The following is a 24,742-nucleotide window of genomic DNA, read 5'->3' on the forward strand; positions in this document are numbered from 1 at the left end:
CCAGTCTTTACATGTAATTGGTTTCCTATTTTTTCCAGTTCTTGGCAATATTTTTTGCTGCTGTTAAATTAGATACCATTGGCTGATGGATTTTTGGTCCTAAGTTTTATACTATTTTAAGACCAATGTTTATTTTATTTTTTAGTTTTCTAGCAACACCTCTTGTTCTAAGAGGTGTTAAGTGCAGACAAAATTGGACCTCTAAGAGGAAGAAACCTTGAGCCTTGCAGAAGGCCAAAGAAAAAACAACAACCTTAAAAGCGCGCACACACACGGAGGCCAAAACCGTCGGAACCCCAATGAGGACTAAGGATGCTCAATAGCCATATAATGTTGAATGTCTTTTAGAAAGGAAACATAGAAAATTGTGGGAAAGGGGCACCAAATAGAATATTCTGAGAGATGGAATGGCTGTCTGGTTGAGATCCTGAAGAAGAGCATCCATGTTAGAAGGGAGGCTACACTGCAATGTTTGCTGAAGGTCCCACTAGTAATTTATAACAATGCATGCAACTCATAATAAAAAAATTCCTGTGTTGGTTTATGCAAAAAATATCACTCATGCATTAGCCCACCAAATTCTGATTTCAGAACGTTGCGTTGCTGACCAGTTGCTGAGATAGGTTTAATGCCATTAGCAACACCAGCCTATACATCTATTAGAGAAAATATTGGCTGTTACTTAGCATCTCCATCACGAACAAACAGGGAAGTACACTCCATTGGTGTTCTATATTTGCCTATATGTATGAATTCTTCTGTTCAGGAACTTAGGGATGAGGTTATTGCTCCTGCTATCAGGGATGAGAAAGGGAGACTCATAGGATGACTCATAGAAAATTGAGAATATCAAGCATAGTTTGTTGCTTTAATCAATGGGTGTTAAACCTCTTTCAGTCTGAGGGGCAAATTCAATTTCAGAGAAGCTTTTAGGTGTGTGTGTGTGTGTGAGAGAGAGAGAGAGAGAGAGAGAGAGAGAGAGAGAGAGAGAGAGAGAGAGAGAGAGAGAGATTCTATTAGTAGGCATGGAGAAGGCCACCAATTTGGATGACTTTAAAAGGGGTTAGTTAAATACCCTGAGAAGGCTATCCATGGCTACTAGTCCTGATGGCTATGTGCCATCTCCAGTATTAGAGGCAGTAAGGTTGCATACACCAGTTTCTGGGGAACATGGGTGGGAGGGTACTGTTACACTTGTGTCCTGCTTGTGGGTTCCTGGTCAATAGCTGGTTGGTCAGTGTGTGAACAGAATTCTGGATTAGATGGTCTGATCCAGTATGGCTCCTCTTATATTCTTATGTAATATTACAGGTATTATTGTGTAGTTAACCCCTAATGTGGCAAGAATCTGCATGTTGCTGAGTAAATACTTTTTATACTGTTGTTGTACTTTGTGTAAACCTCACACTACTGAGTCTGGCACTTGAGTTGTTCCTACCGTACATTTTCTCACTCACAACTGCTTGAGTTTTAATGTCAACATCAAGCACTATTACTTTGACAACAATTTAACATAGTGCAGACATGAGCAGAAAGAGATTTTACTCTTTCTGCTTGCACAGAGTTCTTTCCTACTTTCATCTCCCATCATAGGAGGAGAATATGGGATAAATTCTAAGAGTTTTTAGAAGAGGATATTAAGAGTAAAACTAGAAGCAACTATATTGGTATACTATAAAACACTAGTGAAGTATAGATGGGGCCAAAGCAAAGTGTTTATTGCTACTTTAATCAGGCAGTAGAATTTCTCCTGTTAAAATGGTATGGGTAGATGTACCTACAATATGTGAAGTTGAAATTAAGTTGTGTTTTCTGCTTCAGAGAACTTTTCACCAAAGCTACTAGGGCAAAGGAACTGAGTAGTAGGATACAATGCTGTCTTTGTAAGATGCAGGGGGAATTTTAAGTGGGAATCTCCAGGACATTCATTTCAGTATACATCACTATTGAAAAGGTCTAAAAATCACTGCAATTTTAACTGAAAGGCGAAAGTATGAATAAGCACAGATTTTGCCTTTTGATTTACAGGCTTTTGAAGGAACTGGCACACACACACACATCATTCCATACATTTCTACTAGACAATGTAAGTGGATGGATTCATTTTACTGCTGTTGGGATCATCTCACAAAGGCAATTCTTTGTTAGCTATGATAATGCACATACAGATTTCAAGAAACAGAAAACGTTTCATCACCATTCTTTCAGGATGTGTAACTTGTTCATCAAACTAGTTCAGTTTGTAGTGACAAACCAGTTCTGCAGATGAAACCTTTAATGTGTTTCTGTTACTTCCCAGAAGAATCATAATTATGGACCAATGGATTTCTCACTCCTTCCTACCCTGAATAAGATAACAGGGAGTAGAAATTCATTTATTTATGTATCAATCTATGGTGCCAATGGAAATTGCAAGAGGTAAACAAGAGGAGATTCTGCGAGCTAGTTAAGGAAGCACTGTGAGCTAATCTGGCCTGGCCACTTGTTCCTCACTTCTGATCTATGGAGAAAGTAACAAGTCTGAATTCTCTGTCCTTTAGCTGTGTTGTATATTCTCATTCCCACTGTACGAATACTGAAGCTTACAAGTCTACTTATCATTGAAGGTAGGTTGAAAATGGGGAGCAGGACTTCATCGGTAGCTGCACCACATTTTTTAAATTTCTTCCCTAGGAGGATGACCTACCCAGTAGTTTCAGCTATCTGATAAAAAGTTTTCTTTCAAATGTTTTATGGATCAGTGTAAGATAAAAGTTTGATTTTCCAGTTTTATAGCATTTTGTGTATTTTAATCCATTTTGTTTTTAATTTGTATTTTTGTTACATGCCTTAGGGCTGAAGTGTTAAAAAGAGGGATGGGGGGGGGAATCAATCATGGTCAACCTAGCCATGTATCATCATAGACAACAGAATTATCAAATATCTTTCATGTTAAGTTATCAGTTATTTAGGTCTATTCCCTTATTCTTGACAGCTGAGCTCAGTATGTTAGAGTGGACAGCCCTTACTTCAGAACACACCCTTCCATAAAACTTCACTGAACAGGCATCACTATCTTGCAATGTTCTTCATTTTATTCAAAATATTTATTAGAAACTTTGCATATTGAATATTAATTGGCTTTCTTCTGAAAGGAAGAAATTTTTGCAGTGGCTCAGATATGGTACTCAACGTTATGTGCATAATTACTCTTATTTCCCCAGTTTTTAGGGTTTGGTTCCCCCCAATAATTGGTTAATTTACCCACAAACCAAGGCAATGTGTTATTTGCTAATCTGAGCATAAACCAAACCTGGATAATGTAACAATTTACATCAACTGATAAAATGTGTATAAGGGGAGTATTACATATATATCAGCAGTCAATTATCTTGCTCTAATATAGGGCTCCATCACACCAGCATTATAGCTTGCTGTTGCTGTTCATTGTATGCAAAGGACTCAGATGACATTGTCCATGTCCTGTTGTGATTGTGGTTCTTCCCCCCCAACTTAACGATGTTTTTTGGCATGTGGAAAGTCCGTTTCTTCCAGTAATGTGAAAGCACACCACTCAAACTTCAATGTGTATTTCCATCCATCGTTTTCAATTTGATGTCCTGTGGGTGTGTTTTCAAGGGGCAGTATTGCTGATGAAAGTGTGTTCAAGGGGTGGTATTGATGATGAAATAGAGGGGCATGCCTTTTCTCCAGTGGGTTTTTTTAAATTCAAATTCAAATCCTTTCCTCCTCCTGCTTCCTGGCTACTGGGTTGAATGAAAGAACTGTCTATTGTACTTTCATTCATTGATCTTTGTTTCATGGCTTGCTTCGGGCAGGCGGGGAAGCGAGAGGGGGAAGCATTGGTGACATCGTAGAGGTGGGGGGGGAGTGAGGGTGGCTGTTCTTCACCTTCATTCCCTAGGAGGTTGGGAGAGGCTACCTGGCATGCTCTCTGGGATGGTTTCCCCACCAAGGTGTTAAGCTGGACTGGGCTGGCTGTGTAGCTTCTCTCCCCTCCCCTTTCCCTCTATCCCCATCTCTCCCTCCCTCCTCCTGTGTCTCTTTCTCTACCTCTTGCAGCTCAAAAGCCTCCAGTGATTCACATGGACTTGGCAGTTACTGCATCCCAAGCCATACTTGCTTAGGAGTAGAAGCACCTCTACTGGGTGGGGGCTGCTAGACAAACTCTTCCCACTTTAGGCAGCCTGCCTTGCACATGACCCAGCCAGGGATCCTCCCCCCACCCCACTGCATCTGTGCATCTTCAAGTTCATAAACTACAGATCTGCTATTTCCCTTACTCAAAAGTAAATCCCATTGATTTCAACTGCATTTACATCCCAATCATACTAAAATCCCATGCATGCTTCCCGTTGAGTTAACCCCATTGAACAGAGAGAGACTTACTTCTGAGTAACACATACAGAACTGATTTTTGATAGTGTGGTCACTCAGAAGCTTTCTTTTTAAAGTCTTAAAACAGCAAACTGGAAAGAAGTGCTCTGCAACCCCATGCTTACTTCTGAGCTCAGAAGTCTCTCTCTTCTCACTGGTGTGCACGAGAGGAGAGGTGTAAAGATGAATTAAACGTAAAAGTGCAAAGGCGTAAGTTGATCAGGCTTTCATACGCTATGGAAATGAAGGCGGATAATTTGAGGGTAAACCAGGGCAAACATGCAGGTGTGATGGAGCTCATAGCCTTCCCAACCATGCTGACTGGGAATGATGGGAGCTGTAGTCTAACAGAACTGGAGGATGCCAGGCAGAGGATAGTTACTATAATGCATAGAACCAACCACCTAATCAAAAGGCTTCTTGAAAAATTGGTATGTCTCCCATTTGGAGGTGAATTTTATTATGTTGACTAGTTGTCCTAAGCATCAAAAAACAAAACAGAGAAGCCATTGATTCAAACTCAACAGCTTTGCATCTTTGTCTTCCTTTGACCACACAATTCTTGTTGACACTGTTGCCTTGTAGACTCTTGGAGGATGATTATAGGCGGCTATGAGTCAGTTCCATGCAAGGTATAGTGATAAGGTTAACTTTATCAGGGTCCTGCATCCCAAGAGTGTTATAAAAAAAACACAAAAAACACCCATGAAAACATACACGTGCAATGCAATCCTAGACGAGTTTACCCAGAAGAGTTCCAGTGAGTCCAGTAGGGTTTTCTACCACAGGTAAGAGCGCAGAGGGCTGTAGCCTTACTTTGGGGAACTTTTTGTCTGCCTTGTATGAATGTGAAAGGCATACAAGCCCAACAGTGGGTTTTGATTTTTTCCTATATATTTTTTTCTCTTAACAAAACAAACAACCACTCTTTAACTTGACACTTAAGGGGATTTTACAACAGGTCCGTTTACGCTGCGTTGGTATCTTTTATCTCGTCCGCGTCTTTTGCGAGAAAGTAAACGAGCTCAAGGCGTCAAGACTGTTAGGACGAGGCTCCCGATTTCTTTCTGTGACGGCCCCTTGCAAGAAGCCGCAGAATAGCCCAGCGCTGCTCTGTGTGTGAGCGAGCGCGAGCGAGCGAGTAGGTAGCGTTAAGAGCCCTCCAATCACTAGTGAGGTCCCTGCCCCAAGGGGGCGGGCAGATTCTTTGATGTCGGGGGTCCCGGGGTGGCCAGAGAGACAGCGAAGCTGGCACCCTTTCCTTCTTGTGCGGCAGGAAGGCGAGCGAGCGAGCGAGCGAATGTGAGGGGCAGAGGCACAACAGCAGGGAGCAGCTTTCGCGAAGCGGGCGAGGGGAAGCGGGAAGGAAAGGAGGAGGAGGAGGAGGAGACGGAGGCGCAGAAGGGGACAGGGTGGGCGCCACGGGAACATGAAGGAGCCGCACACTCTGAAGTCGGCCCAGCCGGCGGGCTGCTTTAGCCGCTGAGGCGGCGGCGAAGTCGTGGTCGTCGCTGAGGGCGAGAGGCGCGGCGGCGGCGAAAAGGACGAAAGTTTCCCTTAAGTGGGAAGCAGGAGGACCATGCGGGTTCCCGAGTGGCTAGCGGGGCTACTGAACCTCCTCTCCCTTCTCGTCGCCAAGACGTGGGAAGTCCGCCTGCACCCCAAGCAAGGTATTATTATTATTATTATTATTATTATTATTATTATTATTATTATTATTATTATTATTATTATTATTATTATTATTATTATTATTATTATTATTATTATTTTAAAAAGAATGTCCGAACGGGGAACGCGTAAATGTCTGTGCGTGTTCGCGCCTAAGGTTGGTAGAGGCGTCTCAAAGTTTCCTAAAGCTGCGAGCCGAGCCGCCACGCTCAGCTGCGGACAGCGGCTTTCTAGGAACCGGAGCATTTGGCGCTGGGGCGGAGCCGCGGCGTGAGGCCAGCGCGCGCGCGTGCGCTGTGGGAGGGGGGGAGCTTTGCACGTGCGAGAAGAGGTCGCTCTCACTGTGCGCACTTGAGGAGACGGCGTGGAAGTGGGCACTCGCAGGTGGCGCCCGGCTGTCGGTCTGTTGAATTTCTTAAGGTGCAATCCTATGTGTGTTTACACAGAAAAAAGGCCTACACCTATCAGGATACCCCAGGCAGCTGTGGGAAATGCCGAGAGTTGTAGGGCTTCTTTGGATAGTGCCCATAAGGCCAGGAATGCTGTGAGTTCTTTCTGTCTAAACATGCATAAGATTGCCCCATTTGCAGGTATGGTTATGGTTCAGGGATGAGGAAGGTGTGGCCCTCCAAACGTTGGATTGCAATTCCCATCATCCCTAACCATCAGCTATGCCAGTTAGGGCCAGTAGGACTTGCAGACTAGCACAAATTGCAGGTAGCCCATATTTATGTATGCATGTATTTATTATATTAATATATTCCCAAATAGTGAAAACTGGGCGCTTCACAAAAGATAAAACCTAAAATACATGATGATAACATAATATTAAACCATAAGAAAAGTATGTCAGTTAGCCCTAATAAAGAAATGTCTCTTATAATTGCAGTTAGTTATTCAATGGGAATGGAGAAACACTGCGCATTGTCACAAGTACTCATTTATTTATTTATTCATTACATTTATGTCCTGCTTTTCTTACTCTTGCAAGGAACCCAAGGCAGCTAACACGGTTTACCCCCTCTTCACTTTCCCCCTCACAACAACCCTGTGAGGTAGGGTATACTGAGAGTCAATGACTGAGTTAACGCCATCCAGATCCAGGTTCTTGTCCCAAGTGGGGACTAGAACCCGGATCTCCTGAGTCCCAGGCCCGTTCTACACCATATGGGTGTAGGAGGGGGGAGGATCTTGTGATATTCTGCTTGCGAGATCCTTCTCTTAGTCCAAACATGCACGCGACATCCTGGGAGGAAGGAGGGATGTTGCACCTGCCATTTTTTTTACCACAAGATGAGTGCACCTGCGCTCCAGCTAAAAGTGAGTTTTTTAAAAAAGCCCATCCCGCTCCTCCCCTGCCACCCCTAATGGGCACGGAGCGCCTGTGCCCGTTTCCTGCCTCCTCACATTTACTTGTGAGGAGGCAGGATGAAGCCCACACACTTCCCGCGGTCTCTGGACGATACCGAGACCATGGGAAGAATTGGGTTTTCCCAGGGATTAGTTATCCCTGGGAAAACCCATGCTCATCCTCCCTTGCTCCTGGGAGTTCATGTGCATCATTTGGACACACAGGGACTTGGCCGTGACCAGCCTGGATTTTCGGGCTGGTGTAGAAATGACCCCAGTCTAGCAACATTGCACTGCTTTCCTAGCCATTTCTTAAGGCAGGCAGTCTCAACCTGTTGCCCCTCCACATGTGTTTGACTATAACTCTAATAATGGGGAGGAGGTATATATTTTATTATTACATTTATGTCTTGCCTTTTTTCTTTTTTATTATTACATTTATGTCCTGCCTTTTTTCCTCTTGCAAGGAACTCAATGTAGAGTTCCTTGCAAGAGTTCCCCCTTCATTCCATTTTATCCTCACAACATCCCTGTGAGGTAGGGTGAGCTGTTAGTGACTGGTCATAGAATCATAGAGTAGTAGAGTTAGAAGGGGCCTATAAGGCCATCGAGTCCAACCCCTTGCTCAGTGCAGGAATCCACCTTAAAGCATACCTGACAGAAGACTGTCCAGCTGCCTCTTGAATGCCCACGACCTCCCTAGGTAATTGGTTCCATAGTCGTACTGCTTTAATAGTCAGGAAGTTCTTCCTGATGTCCAGCCGGAATCTGGCTTCCTGTAACTTGAGCCCATTGTTCCTTGTCCTGCATTCTGGGATGATCAAGAAGAGATCCTGGCCCTCCTCTGTGTGACAACCTTTCAAGTCTTCTCTCATCAAGGCTAAACATGCCCAGTCCTTGCAGTCTTTCCTCATAGGGCTTTGTTTCCAGATCCCTGATCATCCTCATTGCCCTCCTCTGAACCCTCTCCAGCTTGTCTGCATCCTGGGTCCAAAGTCACCAAGTGAGCTTCACGGCCAAATGGGTTGTAGAACCTCTATATATTTAAGGGCTGAACAAATTATGGGATTCAGCCCTTGTTTAGACTAAGCCCTGGGAAAGGTGTGTGTGTCAGAGAGAGAGAGAGAGAGAGAGAGAGAGAAAGGAATAACTGATCTCAATCCACAGTTGCCAGAGGGGTAGCTGTGTTAGCCTGCTTCAGTAAAATCAACAAAGAGTCTTGTGGCACCTTCACAACTAGCAAATTTATTCTGGCATAAGCTTTCCAGATGTGTGAAGTGTTAACCTCAAGTTGGCAGATTTATATACACATGCTGATGGTGGGTGGGAGTGGAGGGAGATGTAAGCTATGTTGTCAGAGAGAATTGAAATGTCTGTACTTTTTGTATTTCAGTTTCCTCTGACAACATAGATTACAACCTCTGCCCCCTTTGTGAATCAGATGTATCTAAATCTGCCAGTTTGAGGTTTACACTTCATGCATCTAATGAAGTGGACAGTGACCATAAAAGTTTGTGTGAGAATAAATTTGTTAGTCTTTAGGGTGCCCCAAGATTCTTTGTTGTTTGGCAATAGTACAATGTCATTGGAGCTGCTCTAAGGCAAATGGGAGCAGATTTCATGTCGTATGAATGCTACAATGTAGTAGTATGCATGCTGAAAACAGTGTGCTATTTTTTATGTGTAATGCTTTATATCTGAATGCTACAGCTGTATAGCATTCAACAAAATGCTAAATCCCCCAAAATTTATAACAGGGCTCAGTATTATGTGTCCCTCCACATGCTTTGGACTACAATTCCCAGAATTCCTAACTATTGGCTATGCTTGCTATGGCTAATGGGTGTTTTAGGCCAAAACATCTGGAGGAGGGTCACCAGTTACCCACTCCTGACATGCATAGCATTTATACATTCTAGTTCATCTGTTGACTAAAAAAATGCTATTCAAGTTTCAAGATGTTGCGTTAGAAAACATCCAGCAAACACTTCTTTGTATTGTCGGTAAGATCAAACACGAGTAAACTGAAAAGGATTGTGTCTGCTCCTTTTGATCTTTCATTGCTGCATGTGTTCCCTACACACAACTTCAAAACATGAGCAAAATACAATGTTGGAAATGGCCCTATATGGGAATCTTTATATTGAATTTGGAGGCCTTTTGGTGTTAGTTCTTTTTATGGTTCTGCTCATATTTTGAATTTATTTTCGGCTGAGGATGAACAACAGTGCTCTACAAATTCAGGTTTTGTGGGAGAAAAGGATGTGTGAGTGTATGTTTTCAAAAGAGCAGACTGGGTTATACTGGTACTCCCAGAAGTGAGGTAGCTTAGCCTTTATAGAGTATCTGTATTGTTTTGAAAGTCTGTTCTTTTTGCTGGTTTGTTGCAGAGATTTTGGTGAAGCAACTATCATCTTATGAAATAGTGACACCTATGCGAGTGAATGAATTTGGAGAAGCTTTTCCTCACATGCACCACTTCAAAAGAAGGAAAAGGAGTATGGAGGCACTAGTAGAACCCGCTCCTTTCAGGACCCATTATCACCTCAGTGCCTATGGACAGGTTTTCCAGCTGAATTTGAGTGCTGATGCCAGCTTCATTGCTCCTCACTACATTGAGGTGCATGTTGGGGTTGGAAAAAGGCATCGCCCCTCAGATTTGCACCACTGCTTCTACCGTGGGCATGTCAATGAACAGGAAACACACACAGCAATCTTCAGTCTCTGTGGTGGCCTGGTAAGAACTACATTTAGTGTTTGTTATGATCCTTAACTCAGGTCCATTTTGCCTGGAGACCATATGGGAAGACCTGACTTGTGGAAGAGCTGACAGCTTGAGTTAGAACCTTCAGGGTTGCTGACCCAACAAGAGGTAGATTTTGCTTTTGGTAGTAGCATTGCTGCCTTCAAGTTGAGATTCTTCTCTTTGGGATACATGTGTGGCATTTGTGTAATATCTGCAGTATCTTAATGGCATTCTCCTTAACACACTGAGCTTTGTAAGATGAGTATCTTATGCAACAAAACTGTATTATGGATTGGGATTCTTGCAGGCTGTTTATCAGTCCAAAATACAATATTGGAATTCATCAGTATATACCTTACCTGAAGACTTTTTGGGATGGATAACAGTGATTCTCTAAATCACATATTTTATCTGGGCACTATTACTAAAATGTATATATCAATTCTACTTAGGAAAACAAATGCTTTGTTATCTTTATGAATCTTCAAAACCACCCATTGATGTTGGTCAGTATTGGCAATGCAAATAAAAGCTGCCTACTCACTGGTCTTTTCACCCTCCCTCTCCTTTCTTGAGCTGGGGAGGGGCCAGGGGCATTGAGCACAAGTGACAATTTCCACATGTCCAGTGATTGCCTCCCGAAGATCCATGGCAAGCATTATGAATATAAGAAGAGCCCTGCTGGATCAGATAAGGCCAATCTAGTGCAGCATTCTGTTCCTATTATGGCCAACCTATTGGAAACCCACAGGCAGGATAAGAGTGCAATGGCAGCTTCCTGCTTCCTAGCAACTGATATTGAGAGGGCACACTGTCTTTGACAGTGGAGGTAATTTATCGCCATCATGACTAGTAGCCACTGATAGGTTTATCCTCCATAAATTAGTCTAATCCTCTTTTGAAGCCATCCAGGTTGATGGCCATCACTACATCTTGCAGTGTTGAATTCCATGCACGTTAAACATGCACTTTGTGAAGTAGTACTTCTTTTTGTCTTTGATCATTCCTTTGCATCATAGTTTGCTTTGCTACTGGCCCTATCATGCAGAAGAGACGGATATAATTATATGAGCAGCATGCATGATGGGTCACTGTATTTCAGGATATATATTTTTATTTTAAAGTTTAGTCTGCTCACTAGGGAAAAGTTGCTGCCCACAAATGGCAAATTACTAGGATATATTCAGATATTTACAGATGAGGAACTGAGGATGAAAAGTGATTCATCCATTACCATGCAGTAAAACAGATCTCCCAGCTCTAAGTACTATGTGTTATATGCTGATACAAAAATATTTACTGTGAATCTAAGAACTGAGCAATTTTACAGGCAAAATCATAGGCTTTCAAGTATTTTAACTATTTTCTGAGATCCATTTGAATCGTTTATTAGAAACTATTTATTTCATTAAAAGAAACTTGTTTTAATTATATTGGTATTAGCTATATCACATTAAGATTTCATTTCATTTATTATATTGAATTAATTACTATGAAGTGTATTGATAGGGCATAATCAATAGTCAGGTTTCAGTTGTTGTTCTAGTATCTCCCCTTGGTGAAGAGCGTTTCTGGCTCAAAATGTGTCAGGATTAATAATTAAAGACTTGTGAAACTTTGTGGTTTACCACTTGGGTTTGTTTACTTAAGAATTGCTATAGCCCTCTTTTTCAGTAATCAATTAAGAAATCAAACTTATGTGTGTGTGTGTGTGTGTGTGTGTGTGTGTGTACACGTGAGCCAAATGTTCACAAAGTAGGATATTGCTGTCCAGTTTCATTTTTTTCTTATTCTTTATAATATGAGTTTTACTCGTGTTTCTTCCAATTAAGCAGCAGAACATGAAAAACTTGGTCTGCTAAGCAGCAGCTCTCATTATAGGATATCTATTATAACTTATCATCCATCTTTTTGTAAACTGCCTTCTTGGCAGATAGACATGGAAGATTGCTAAAATTGCAGTCACTATGAATGCTATTGTAGCTGACTGTGCAGGTGATCTATTGACCTGACACATGTTTTATGATGTGTTATTACATGATGTTTTACATTATCTGGTTTGTAATGGCTATTAGTCACATACAATGAAATATTTGACATGGACATGGAAGTTGAAGAATTGGATGGGGAAGTGCTTAAAGAGTTGGTTAGTGTCTCTACCTGTGGTAGACACCCTCTCACCCTTACTGATACCTCACAAGACAGAAACAAGTTTCTCAGGGTGAGGACTTTGCATGCCCATTGCCTTCATGCTGACTGAAAAATCCAGAGCACAGGTGCTGCCCTTGGCAGCCAGGGTTGTAACTTTGGGTAGCTGAGGGGAAGAAAACTTTGCCATTCCTCCCTGCACTTTCAGTACTGACCCCATTAAGGAGTCCAAGGACCTTGGAGTCAGGCAACAAATGTAGCTTGCCACACTCATCTCTTGAGCCAAAGACAAGCCCACATGCCAAAGGGTTTGGGGAGCAAGTTAACCAAACCCATAGTTTGTCCTGATGCGGAGACTCAGTGGATTCCCAGCATCACATCCTGAGAGTTCTCTGGGTGTTGCATCAGATTCCCCAAGGTTTCTTCACCCTCAAGTTATGTAAAGCTGTCAGGACTGCCCAACATTGCATCATGAGAGATCTTGAGATTTTGTGTCATCCTCTGAAAGGACCTCATCTATTGGGTTCCTTGGAGTCTCTGGGTTGGCCTAGCATGACACCCCTGATGCCCCTGGAGCATGGTCCCATCCTTTCCAGGGTGCTCTTGTCACCCAGGTAAGAAGGACTTTGCAGGAAAAAGGGGAAAGTGAGGGAAACATTCCCTTTTCTTCTGTACTTTTCTTGTGAGTTCTCCATGAGTACCTATTTGTATGTTGTTCTTTTTCACATAACATTCTGCATTCTGTTTTCATTGTACACCATGTGAGAAATTATGTGGCTTTTTTTTAGTTATGTCTGAATTTAGGAATCATCATTGGTTTGATTTAAACATAATGTCAAATCATACTGAACAAGCTCTGTGCTTGTGTGCTCTCTCCTTCACCTCACTTCTCTCCCTGTGCCCCCAGCCAACCAAACTGTGATTTGTCCACACTTGTGATTGAGCAATGAAACCATTGTTTGCTGTGACTTTCCAACCAGGCAAACTGTGGTTTGTCCACACTTGTGATTGAGCAATGAAACCATAGTTTGCTGCAACTTCCCAACCAAGTAAACTGTGATTTGTCCACACTTGTGATTGAGCAATGAAACCATAGTTTGCTGCGACTTCCCAACCAAGCAAACTGTGGTTTGTGCAAAGAGCAACAAACCATGGTTTGATGCTGCATTTGAACCAACCCATGTCTTTATAAATTCTCTATTAAAAAACAATAGTTATTGAATTACCAATCTTTAGAGGAGCTAAGTGGGAAATACAATCTTACTTGCCTGGGATAAGGTTAGAAATACCACTAATTATATATAAAACCTTTAAAAAATGGTTCCAAAAGGCAACCTTTTCTCTGTCTGTGCCTGAACAGTTTCTTCCATTACTGCTCCCTATAAATCAAAAGCAAATGAAGTATGAGAAGCTGCTTTGATCCATGTGATGACAATTATGTCATCCAGTTTCACATATTTGTGGGGAACTGCAATGGATCAATGTTGTAAATGTCAGAGGGAGGGAAAAATAGAACTTAGAAAAAAGCCTACAGAAAGATTACAAAATTTAAAACATACCCTGAACATGTATACAATCTGCCTGAAAACAATCAGAAATTTATCTGTGCTAGTTACTTGGGTATAATATATCATTACAGTTCTATATCAGCTCAAGGTTTTTGAAATAAATAGAATTTATGTCAGTGGCAAGACTTGACAGTCTAGAGCATCATGGCTACAACACTTTACACAGCTGATGTGTTTACACTGGAAAAAAGGCTATATGAATGGATATCTGTTCCCTGCTGTAACCCAGTCCAATAGATACTAAGGCCAGTTATATGTCCACTAACTAAAGGCTGCTTCAGATGAGATAAAATTCCTATATGGAAAGCACTTCCACTGAAAAATCTGTATTGCTATATATACCAATTTATACCAGGCTGCAGGTTGTATGACCTTATTTGAATTTGGTTTATTTATTTATTATTTTATTCATTCAATTTATGAATTAACCTATAGCCAAAGCTCTCAGGGAGATACACATAATATGGATATATTTTGAATTTGGCCTAAGTGTACAATAAGTAGTTCTTGAGTAAATTAAGTATATAGTATAACTAGAAATATTGTTTAAAACTGTGATGCAGTTGATCAAAGTGTATACATTTCGGAATACTGTAGTACATAGTATGATGATAGGAGCAACGAGGAATTTTCTACCAGTAGGTATTAGTCCTCTAGCCAAAGGACAGGGGTCATGTACAAGGACACCTTGAAATCCGAAGATAATATCATTTGCAGGCAAACATACTTTAGAAATCATTCTAAAGACACAAGGTAACTACACTTTTCTAAGTTCTATATTTTTCTCTTACTTTCACTTCATTGGTCAGTTTTAGCTTCCTACAGGCATAAGAACGTAAGACATGGGCAACCAGATCTGCTGAGGAATTCACTGGCTGCAGGTGGATCAAAATGGCATAGTCCAGACAGAAAACCAAGAGGTAAAATATTAATTGTTATTTAACTCAGATGTTACCCAAGTCTGTTTAAAAAAATACAGGTGGGAAAATACAATTGAACCGAGTGTAGTATTTTTCAGTACACTAATAGATATCTTTAATTTTTTGGCTGAAGTAAATCTTCAGTTCAAGGCAACTCCATTTAAAGAAAAACAGTCATTTCCTAATGTGAATGCCATAGAAGCAAAAAGCCATGCTCTTTCAAGAGTCTAGTGTTGCTCAAGAGAGATTCAAGAATTTTGATGGATCATCTGTCTGTAATTAGAACAGTTTTATAGCCAAATATTACCTCATTTCCCCATAGCTCCAGATGTTGTGGGTCTCATTCTGCTATATTTCGTTAAGATATATGCAGCCTTTGCCTAAATATTTGGTTCTTCCATACAGGTCAAATCTAATCTTCATTGTTTCTTCATTATATACTCTGCAAATTATAAGGAAGATTTACCACATACTGAAGGATACATTGTTCTATACAACTCTCATTGTAGAGAGCCAAAAGAGCTAAAGTTAGTGTAGTGCACTCCTACCACCACTATTACTGCTACCGTTATTAAACATTAATTTAGTGCCTGTGGCCTGTTAGATTATGTACAAAATATAGAAATGACACAGCCTTGCTCAGAGTGCTCTGTAATAAATAACATGGTTGTATTTGTGGCATGTCAAAGTGCTAAGTTGGATTTTTTTTGTGCAGGAGTTGTCATTATGGCCACAGTTGATGAGATAGTATAATACAGAAAACCCTAATAGTGAGGAGACATGTTGATAGGGATCTGAGATTAACTAAATTCTTTTCCCCACAATAAAAGATAAAATATCCAGTGATGTGCCCTCTTAATTCAAAGTTTTTGTATTTTGCATAATTGCAATTCTCCATTGTAGAAGTGAATCTTAATGCTAGGTCTGAAGGTTTATGTCTAAATGGTGTTTTCTAGGTTTGCCTTGGTACAGGAGTTTGTGTTAGAGATGCTACAGGATCACATTGTTGGTATACATTGAAATTTACATCTGAGACAGAGTATCATTCTTATTCAAGAAAATCAGGTAGCATTGCCATTCATTTGAACAAATGATGCTGACAAGGGCAGATGATTTAGTAACACGTTCTTCTTAAATGGGTGGTGGGGGGCAGGGAAACCTGTGTATGTGCCTGCCTACATCTTTGTCCACTGAGGACAACATTTCATGATGAAATAATCTTTGGTCATGAAAGCTTATACTGCAATCAACTGCTGTGGAAAAGGCAAATTCTATGGTAGGCATAATTAGGAAAGAATTCAGAAATAGAAATCTATTCTCAAGTATAGAAATCTATAGTGTGTACAGTTTTGGTTACTGTATCTAAAAAAAAATTAGAGTTGGGAAAAGTGCAGAAAATAGAAACCAAAATGATAATTGGGCTGGACCAACTCCACTGTGAGGAAAGGTTACAACATCTGGGACAGTTTAGTTAAGAAAAAAGATGAGTAAGAGGAACATGATAGAGGTGTACAAAATTATGTGGTATGGAGAAAGTGAATAGAGAGGCATGTTTCTCCATATCTGATAATATTAGAACCCAGGGTCATCCCCGAAGCTGGTTGGGGATTCCGGACAGAAATAAGGAGGTACTTCTTCACACAGGACATAGTTAAACAATGGCTACCATAATATGTAGTGATGGCCACCAATTGGGATGGTTTTAAAAGGGAATTAGACAAATTCATGGAGGATAAGCCTATCAGTAGCTACTAGTCCTGATGGCTATATGCTACCTCGGGTATCAGAGGCAATATACCTATGTACACCAGTTGTTGGGGAATATGACCAGGTGAGTGCTTTTACACTCATTTGGATTTCCCACAGGCAGCTGCTTGGCCACTGTGTGAACAGAATGCTGGAATAGATGGACCTTGGTCTAATCTAGCAGGGTTCTTCTTATGTTTTTTATTTATTAAAATGTTCTTAGATTACTCTTCATTCTTATGTATACCAGGTGCCATTGTACAGATATGATTGAAATAATACACAATACAATAAAACCACAAAAACCATTACATCAGGATAAAAACATAGAAGGCAGGAAATACACCAGAACAAACAAAATCAATCACTTAAAACGCCTGAGTAAAGAAATGTTGAGATGATGCAGAAAGAATTGCAATGTTGGTGCCAGTCACAGTACCGTGTGTGTGTGTGTGTGTATTCCATAGATGGAGTGCCACCCCCAAGAAGGCTCTCTCCTTTGTTGTCACATAATGTATCTGAAGTATTTGGAAAAGAGCTTCCCTGATGATCTTTAAGGTGCCACAAGGCTTTGTCATTTTTAATACCCCTTTGGAATTATGAATTCTGTAATCTTTTTCATACTGCATAGCATGTTTTGCTTGTGTGCTTTTGTTTGTTTTGTTCCTGTTTTGAATAAGTTGGCTATGCATCATAAATTACTTTCTTTGTATTCTGCTTGTCAGTAACATTTAAAATAATGCTTATTTGGGCCTTAGCTAGACCTAAGGTTTATCCCAGGATTGTCCCGGGGTTGTCCCTGCCTGCTCCCGGGATCTCCTGTGTGTCATTTACATGAACAGAGATGACCCCAGGACGATCCCGGGATAAACCTTAGGTCTAGCTAAGGCCACAGTTATAGGATCTTACGTAATTTCCTGAAGACTTTTCACAGATCTGCCCTTCTCCTCTTATTCAATATTTCCTTTCTATCAATAGTACGCTAGCATCTGTAGCAGGGCAATAGATTTGTTCCACTGGTATTGGAAGATGTGGATGATCCGGTTTTTGCATATATACTGGCAGAGATTATTGGCAGTTTGGGTTCTATCCAGTGGGTAGAGCCCAGGTAATGGTAGCCTTGGGATTCCTTCTTCCTGCTCCTAGTGATCCAAGGTCAACACAAAAGAGAAACCAAAACCATCTAGACTGGGGGCAATCTGGAACAAAACAAAGAGGTGGTAATCCCATCACTGCACAAAAACTAGAGTGGGAAGTTTCCTTACTTTGGAGGTACTTTTTTCCAGAGCCTTTGAAGGGGTTCCTTCTTTTACCCCTCATGAGTCAGGTATATGGCTGTACTTTCGTGGCCAGAGCAGTGCACATCCTCATGGAAGGAGAAGGCAGTAGCTTATATTAGACAGTTTCTGTCAGGATCTGCTCCTTTGCTCCATAGCTTCTGCTGCTCCAGCTCCCAGGACAGAGATCACTGCTGGTGTGGCTCTTCTTCCTTAGTTGTTAAAGGTGAGGAAGAAATGAGGGTTCTGGTTATTTGGAGAGGAAGCTCCACCTCTTCTCCTTACCTAGCCCTACCCAGGTGCTAGAGTTTGTGGGGGCATTCAAGGCCCTTCAGTAGAATTCCAAGAGACTGAGAGACCAGGCTTTGGAAAAATATTGGCAGTGTGTTTCAGTTCTGTACAAAGTGGACTACTCTGAAGGCATGTGGTGGGATACCCTACAAAGCTCTGAAGTTGGTCTGAAACTTTGAGACTAGCCCTATTTGCTTCAGGCCACTTTGGTGAAGACACCCCACAGAATCCCCATTCTCTTATACTACAAGGTAGAAACAGAGGTAGAAAGGATGAAGGAACATGGCATAATCAAGGAAATCACCAGCCTACCTCTTGGGGCACACCAATAGATCTGTTGCCGGGGTGAGGGTATAATGTTCTTTTCCAGCATCTTGACTGGTCTGAGCTTTTCATGACATACCCTTTGCATACAGTAAGAATATCATTATTCTTGGATGTACTGAGAACCAGTTCAGTCATGGAAGTAGGTTATGGTGTATGGGACTGCCTTCACCCCACCCATGTGCATGACTGTAAATCTGTAATTTGTTGGATTGTCCGATGTGTAATTTGTAAGGCTGTCTTATCTGTCTATCTATCTTTATATCTGCACAGAGCCACATTACATGCTATGAGTGGCACGCACAAATGCCCAAGTCCAAGCTTTATTGTTACTGAGATAAATAATGGCTGAACCAGGCTTAAAATAATTTTATTTTATTTTATTTTATTTATTTAAAATTCTTTTTAGGCCACCTCAAAGGGGCATGGAATGTTATCTTTATCATTATACAGCAATAACAGTTCCAGCACGCAGGTTTTAAATGTTATAACTTCTGGAAATACTAATTTCTTTTTCATGATTGTGCACGTTCTTCTGTGGCTCTTTCTGAAGCTTGAACAGTTGTTGTCAGAGAATAACAATTGTTCTACCCCATGTTGGAAGGCTTACATAGGCTTACATAGGCTTTAATTATATTTCTGTAACATGGTTAGCTGTACTAACTGAAGTTAAATCTGCCATAACCCAAATTTTAGCCTAGTGGCTAAGTTGCAGAACATGACCGAAGGTAAAGTAAATAGCTATGCACTTGTGCAAGTCTTGAGTTGTCCTTTTTCTGCCTGATACATTTTAGTTAATAGTCTCTTGGTTGCCTTCCTTTTAGTTTAGTTTTTTGTTAAACATAAGCATAAGCTGTTATGTACAGTGCACACCCATTTAGTTCAGAGTTAAATCAAACATTGCCAAAATGTAAAATATTGCAATACACCATTTTTTTTCCAGTTTGGAGACTTAGAAGATCCTTCCAGCATGCATGCTTCCATTTAGTGTATTGTATACACAAATCAAAGAGCTTTTGTCCTTTTCATGCATGTACAACTCCTATTGAAGTAAATGAGATTTAAACTTGTAGATGGAAAGGCAGAATTTGACCTCATGGCTATGTAGTGGGCTTTAAAACAGTCTTTGATAGAGTCCTGGTCTATTGCTCTACAAAGGAGTATTTGACTGATCCAGCTGACAATTTACCCCAGAGCGCTAAGCTTGTTTGTTATGTGTTCTTGTTTACAGTTTATTTGCACTTTCCATTTTATCAGCAATTGCAGTAATTACATTTTAAATTTACAAATAGTAATGATAAAATTCTGTTTGAAATTAACATATTTGGAAACATAACTTTAAAATTTAGGTATATAAATTCGTTATAAACTGCAGGGATAGGAAACCCTTGGACCTAAGCCAATGGGCCAATTGAGACCTTAGCTGCTTGCCATGTGGCCTCTTGCAGGGTCACCATAGCCTTTATTAATCTGATCCTGCCTTTTTCTTCTCTAGTGATTCCCATGCCTATCCTTCTGGGCTGTGTCAATCAGGGATGGGAGTTTCTAAGAGATACGGACAAAGCTTGGCTCATTCAGGTTTTCTGAGAAGAGACCCTACTTGTATAAGCAGCTGTGTGGGCCACCGAGCTACTGAGTCAGAATTCATCAAAATCCAGAGCCCACTTAGGCTGCTACATAACTTCCCAAGAATTTCACTCCAAAGAGCTGCTGAGGAGGGTGGGCAGATAATAGTTATCTTATGTTTGTGTGGGGAGGAGAGATGCAGAGTCCTTGCTTCACATTCCACTTTTTACTATTTCTGGGGAAGAAAAGGAGGCAGCTTTTTCTTCCATTCCATTCTTCTTGTCTTTATGAGTTAGAGCTAAATCAGTTAATAACGTATCTATCGTCCAACATCTCTGTCTGTCTAGTATTTGTGCATAGATGTTCATGTCTGAAAGACAAAAGTAGCTTGTCAAAGTGCCAATATTCGTTTATGTGCAAGTGCATGAGTGAGATAACATCTTTTTACAGTTATTTGTAGTCATTTGTGTTTTGAAGAGGACATTCCTTTTTAATGCAATCCATAACAATGCCATTTCAAAATCTGTATCTACTTCTCTTGTTTCTTCGAAACCTTGGTCCTTATGTCTGAAGTGAAGTTTCAGAGTTCACTTGCTGCAGACCTGACAGTGTTATATGCCTCCTTAGGGAGACACCATGTTCCTGTAGATTATGACAAAACTTCACCTGAAGTAGCTTGTCTAGCGTAGTGGCATAGCCAGCCAGTCACAAACAATTGTGAGTCAGTGTATGCTATACTATGCTCAGTTGGCTATGGATATGTACAATTGTGTACATGGGCCATTATGTGAAAGTGTTAATTATATATTACTCCAGAAATGGTATGGATTTGGTGATTGTATGAAAAAATGCATGGTTATTGTAAAATGTTGGGCTGTATTTAATGGCTTTTCATGGGGGTGCGCAACTTCCAGAGATCAGGTGGCCAATTCCCCTTGCCTTACCCCACCCCGCCTTACCCCACCCTGGCTCTGAGTGCATTGATTTTCCGATTCTTGGTTCCAGATTAATCATTCTATAGTTTTGTTCCATAATCCTAATCAGAGACTACCGGACGTTATCCAACACTTCCTTTAAACTTGCTCTGGTTGAAGATGTGTTATTGTTAATCATTATGCTCTCACCTGGGGCTCATTACATAGTTACTGGTGATTCCCTAAGAGCCATTCTTCAATTACTTACAGCTGTCCTTGGAGATCCAACTCTACCAAAAGCCATGGATGCTTGCCATAGCTACTTTTGTTGGTGGGGAGGGAGTTCACATAACTCTCACAGAATTGCAAAATGAATAGAAAGCAATAGCTATTACATACATCTAGGGTGACTATATGAAAAGAAGGACAGGGCTTCTGTATCTTTAACAGTTATACAGAAAATGGAATTTCAGCAGGTGTCATTTATGCATGCAGCTCCTGGTGAAATTCCCTCTTCATCATAACATTTAAAACTGCAGGAGCTTTTTGTGTATGGTCATGCTAGGCCGGGCTCCTGCAGCTTTAACTGTTGTGATGAGGAGTGGTTCTTTAGATGACTGATGAAACTTCATTAGCAATTAATTAAAATACAGCCACTTGTATGTTACAGAGAAATTTGTAACTCACACATTTTGTTATTTGCTCATTAATGGGTTTAACCCAATTCCACCATTCCGGAAATCCTCATTCCAATTCTAGGTTCTTGACTCTGATTCACATTTACTATTGCTCTCTTGAAAGCAGCTACAAGTATAAAACCACAATCCTACACAAGTCTACTCAGAAATAGGTCCTATTGAGTTCAAGGGAACTTACTCCCAGGCAAGTGTATAGGATTGTAACTTCAAGGTTTCATCAGCAGCCATAAACTTGAAATCCTACTTTTGTCCTTAAGGTTTGGAGGCTGGTCATTCATGTAATGCCATACAGTAGCCCCCGCCTATGGAATTCCCCACCTCTGGAGGTCAGGCAGGCACCAACTTTGCCTCCTGAAAATGTCGTTGTTCCAGGAAGCCTTCCCTTGATGACCAGCCATGGTTCACTTTACATTTTGCTTTTTTAAAATCTATTTTAATGTGTTTTTATTATGTTTTTATTTTATTTTATCTTGTACACCGCTCCAAAATTTTGAATGGGGTTTGTTATACTGTAAATAAATAAATTTATTGTGATTAGCTTTTACAAGGTCTCCACCTGTTAGAAGGCACATCTTCCCTTCTTCCAGTTATAAACACTTCCATTCTAGTGTTTAGGGTTTCCTTTCATGAAGCTTCTTTTTTGCTTAATTCCAATGGCTCCCTCTTTTTTGCTTTCAGATGGGCACATTTAGATCCCATGATGGTGAATACTTTTTAGAACCTTTGATGACAACAGATGAAGATGATCGTGATGATGACCATAACAAACCACATCTTATATATAGACATGAAGAACTTAAGAAAGATTTGTATCAGAATTCCTATAAACCTTGTGAAACTTCAGGTACAACTAAACGTTAAGCAATGATGCACAGTATATTCCTCTATTAGAAACAGCAGTGTCCAATCAGATAGTAGTACTAATACAAATTGCATTGTATTAGCATAAGGGAGCTCTGGAACAATGCCATTAACATTTGCTGGCACCGTGGGTGTTGTGGGGAATCCCATTATGCCACCTAGTGTTATTGATGTTACACTAGAGGTAACTTATGGTAGCTCAGCATTCCCAGACCTGGTGCCCTCCAGATATTTGGGACTACAACATCCAGCATCCTGCAGCCACGTACATGAATTTACATTAGCACTAGTGGCCAGTTGGGTACTGCCCAAATAATGCCTGTTATTTATCATGTTAATGATGTTACAAGTGATGGTTGAAGACTAAAGGTGGTATGCTACTCTTTAGCCATCATGACTTGTCATAAAGAATCCTGAGAACGGGAGTTTTGTGAGGTGCTGAGAATTCTCATTAGAGAGCCCTACCTAATCTTCCTGTGCTAGGGACTTGATTTGCTGCTGCTGTCATCTAAGAAAGGTGGATTACTGAAACACAGTTGCTATAGTTGTGAGTATTGAAAAGACTGGCAAACATCCCCAAGCTGCAGGTGCTTGCCTAGGAGTTCCAACTTAAAGACTGTGATGTGATTGGTATGCTGCTGTTGTGATTGGACATGAGCTGGGTTTTTGTTTTGCATTCTGCTTCTTAGACTGGAACATGTATGGAGAATACCAAGTAGAGCTTGACTGCAGAATCAGATTGGGAAATTGTTGGTTGGCTTTGGAAATTTAATTGGAAGATGTGAACAGGCCATTTCTTCCTTCAGTTCATCTCATAGTGTATGGTTTCTTTTCATTAGCCGGCTTTGCAGTCTGGAGGTGTGTAGTGACTCTTGGCTGATCAGGCACCAGATTGAGCCAAATTACGTTTTTTCCCATGTTTGGTTGGCTAGTGAACAGTGTCCATTCCTTTCCCAGGGATTGGATTAGCAATTTCTAGTCATTCCTGGGTTGGGGCAGTTAGTATAGTTTTTAATTAGATGACCTGAGACTGGATATAAAATGAGTAAGATTTTTTGGAGCAAAAATGGAAATTTGTAAATGTCGAAACAGCAGAAGTAGTGGAAAAACTGTTTCGTTTGTTTGTTTAACATATTCTGCCTGCACAGCATTCCCCTTAACTATAGATCACATACATTTTTAAGAGGGGCACCATTGCCAAGTGCTCTGCATAAGGCTTGCATACAGATTAAGAATATTCAAACAACTGTGAATGATGCAGAATGCCTTTAAAAATTGGACTTGTCAAAAAAGTGAGGGCAGTGATACTTTTGGGGATGTGCTTTAGCCTTATGATTCTAGATCAATGTATGACAGTGCTTGTAATTTTCTGCAATTCCTCATGAGCAGGAATATTTCATAATTTGGCACCTTGAAAAGAATTGCACAGGTCTCACCATTCGGTGTCATTCCCCCCACCCCCCACCACAAAAAAGTGTATTTAGTTCTGCATTTAGAATGTAGAACATTTCCCCCTATTTTTAGCAGGAGCCGCTTTGTCTCCAGGCACTGCCAAGACTGCTTGGGAAGCTTTGCCAGGCTTTTTGGGGGGGAGTGGGGGGGCCCTCTCCTCTTCCCTTTCTCTCCAGCCAAGTCACTTCTCAGGGCTTTCCTCCCCATCCACATTGTCCAAGCAAGACTTCATCAGTCAGTCACCAGGCAGGCAAATTCTGTTAGGCTCACCTGACCCTTTGATTGGGAAGGATCTTTTTCTCATCACCAAGAGAATGCCTTGCTCTACCCAGTGCTTCAAAATCTCCCAGCGCAGCCCAGGTTGCACTCTATCTCACCCACACATTAAATTTCCCCTCCACCTCCAATGTCTGCACACTGGAGCTAGCCAATCACTTAATTCTTTGCCTCTTAGGCAACCAAACTAATTGGCTGATCTCCATTTCTTCCTCCCCCCCCATTCCCAGCCACCTTATAGCTAACAAATGGCAGTTATCCTGACTCTCCAGCCCCAGCAGTTGCCTTTGCATAAGCAAGCAACAAGGCAAAGCTAGAGAGTTCCTGCTGAGAGTGAGAAGTTATTGCAAAGAGAGCGTGAAAGAGGTGAAAATCTGCACATGAGGTGGTTTGGAGCTACAATGAAGAACACTGATATAGAGGTCCTATGCCCCAAATAATTGAATGTTCCTTGTTCATGCCCCTCTAATATGAAACTCTTAATAAAATTTCCCTGTTGCTAGTTGTTTACTCATGCCAACACATCACTTCTTGAAAATGGGTCGTCGGGGGACGGG

At 41.0% G+C, this 24,742-nt stretch overlaps 1 protein-coding gene across 1 annotated transcript in view; it reads left to right on the plus strand.

The window, feature by feature from the left end:
* Positions 1-5,773: 5,773 nt before the first annotated feature.
* ADAMTS20 (ADAM metallopeptidase with thrombospondin type 1 motif 20) overlaps positions 5,774-24,742 on the plus strand; it is a 94,327-nt gene continuing 75,358 nt past the window's right edge. The window contains exons 1-3 of the mRNA XM_063133983.1: positions 5,774-6,047; positions 9,789-10,135; positions 22,275-22,440. Coding sequence (XP_062990053.1) covers positions 5,957-6,047; positions 9,789-10,135; positions 22,275-22,440 — 604 coding nt within the window. The 5' untranslated portion in view covers positions 5,774-5,956. The remainder of the gene's footprint in view (positions 6,048-9,788; positions 10,136-22,274; positions 22,441-24,742) is intronic.

This window comes from Elgaria multicarinata, chromosome 9 (assembly GCF_023053635.1).
Source record: "Elgaria multicarinata webbii isolate HBS135686 ecotype San Diego chromosome 9, rElgMul1.1.pri, whole genome shotgun sequence".
In the NCBI taxonomy this organism is placed as follows: Eukaryota; Metazoa; Chordata; class Lepidosauria; order Squamata; family Anguidae; genus Elgaria; species Elgaria multicarinata.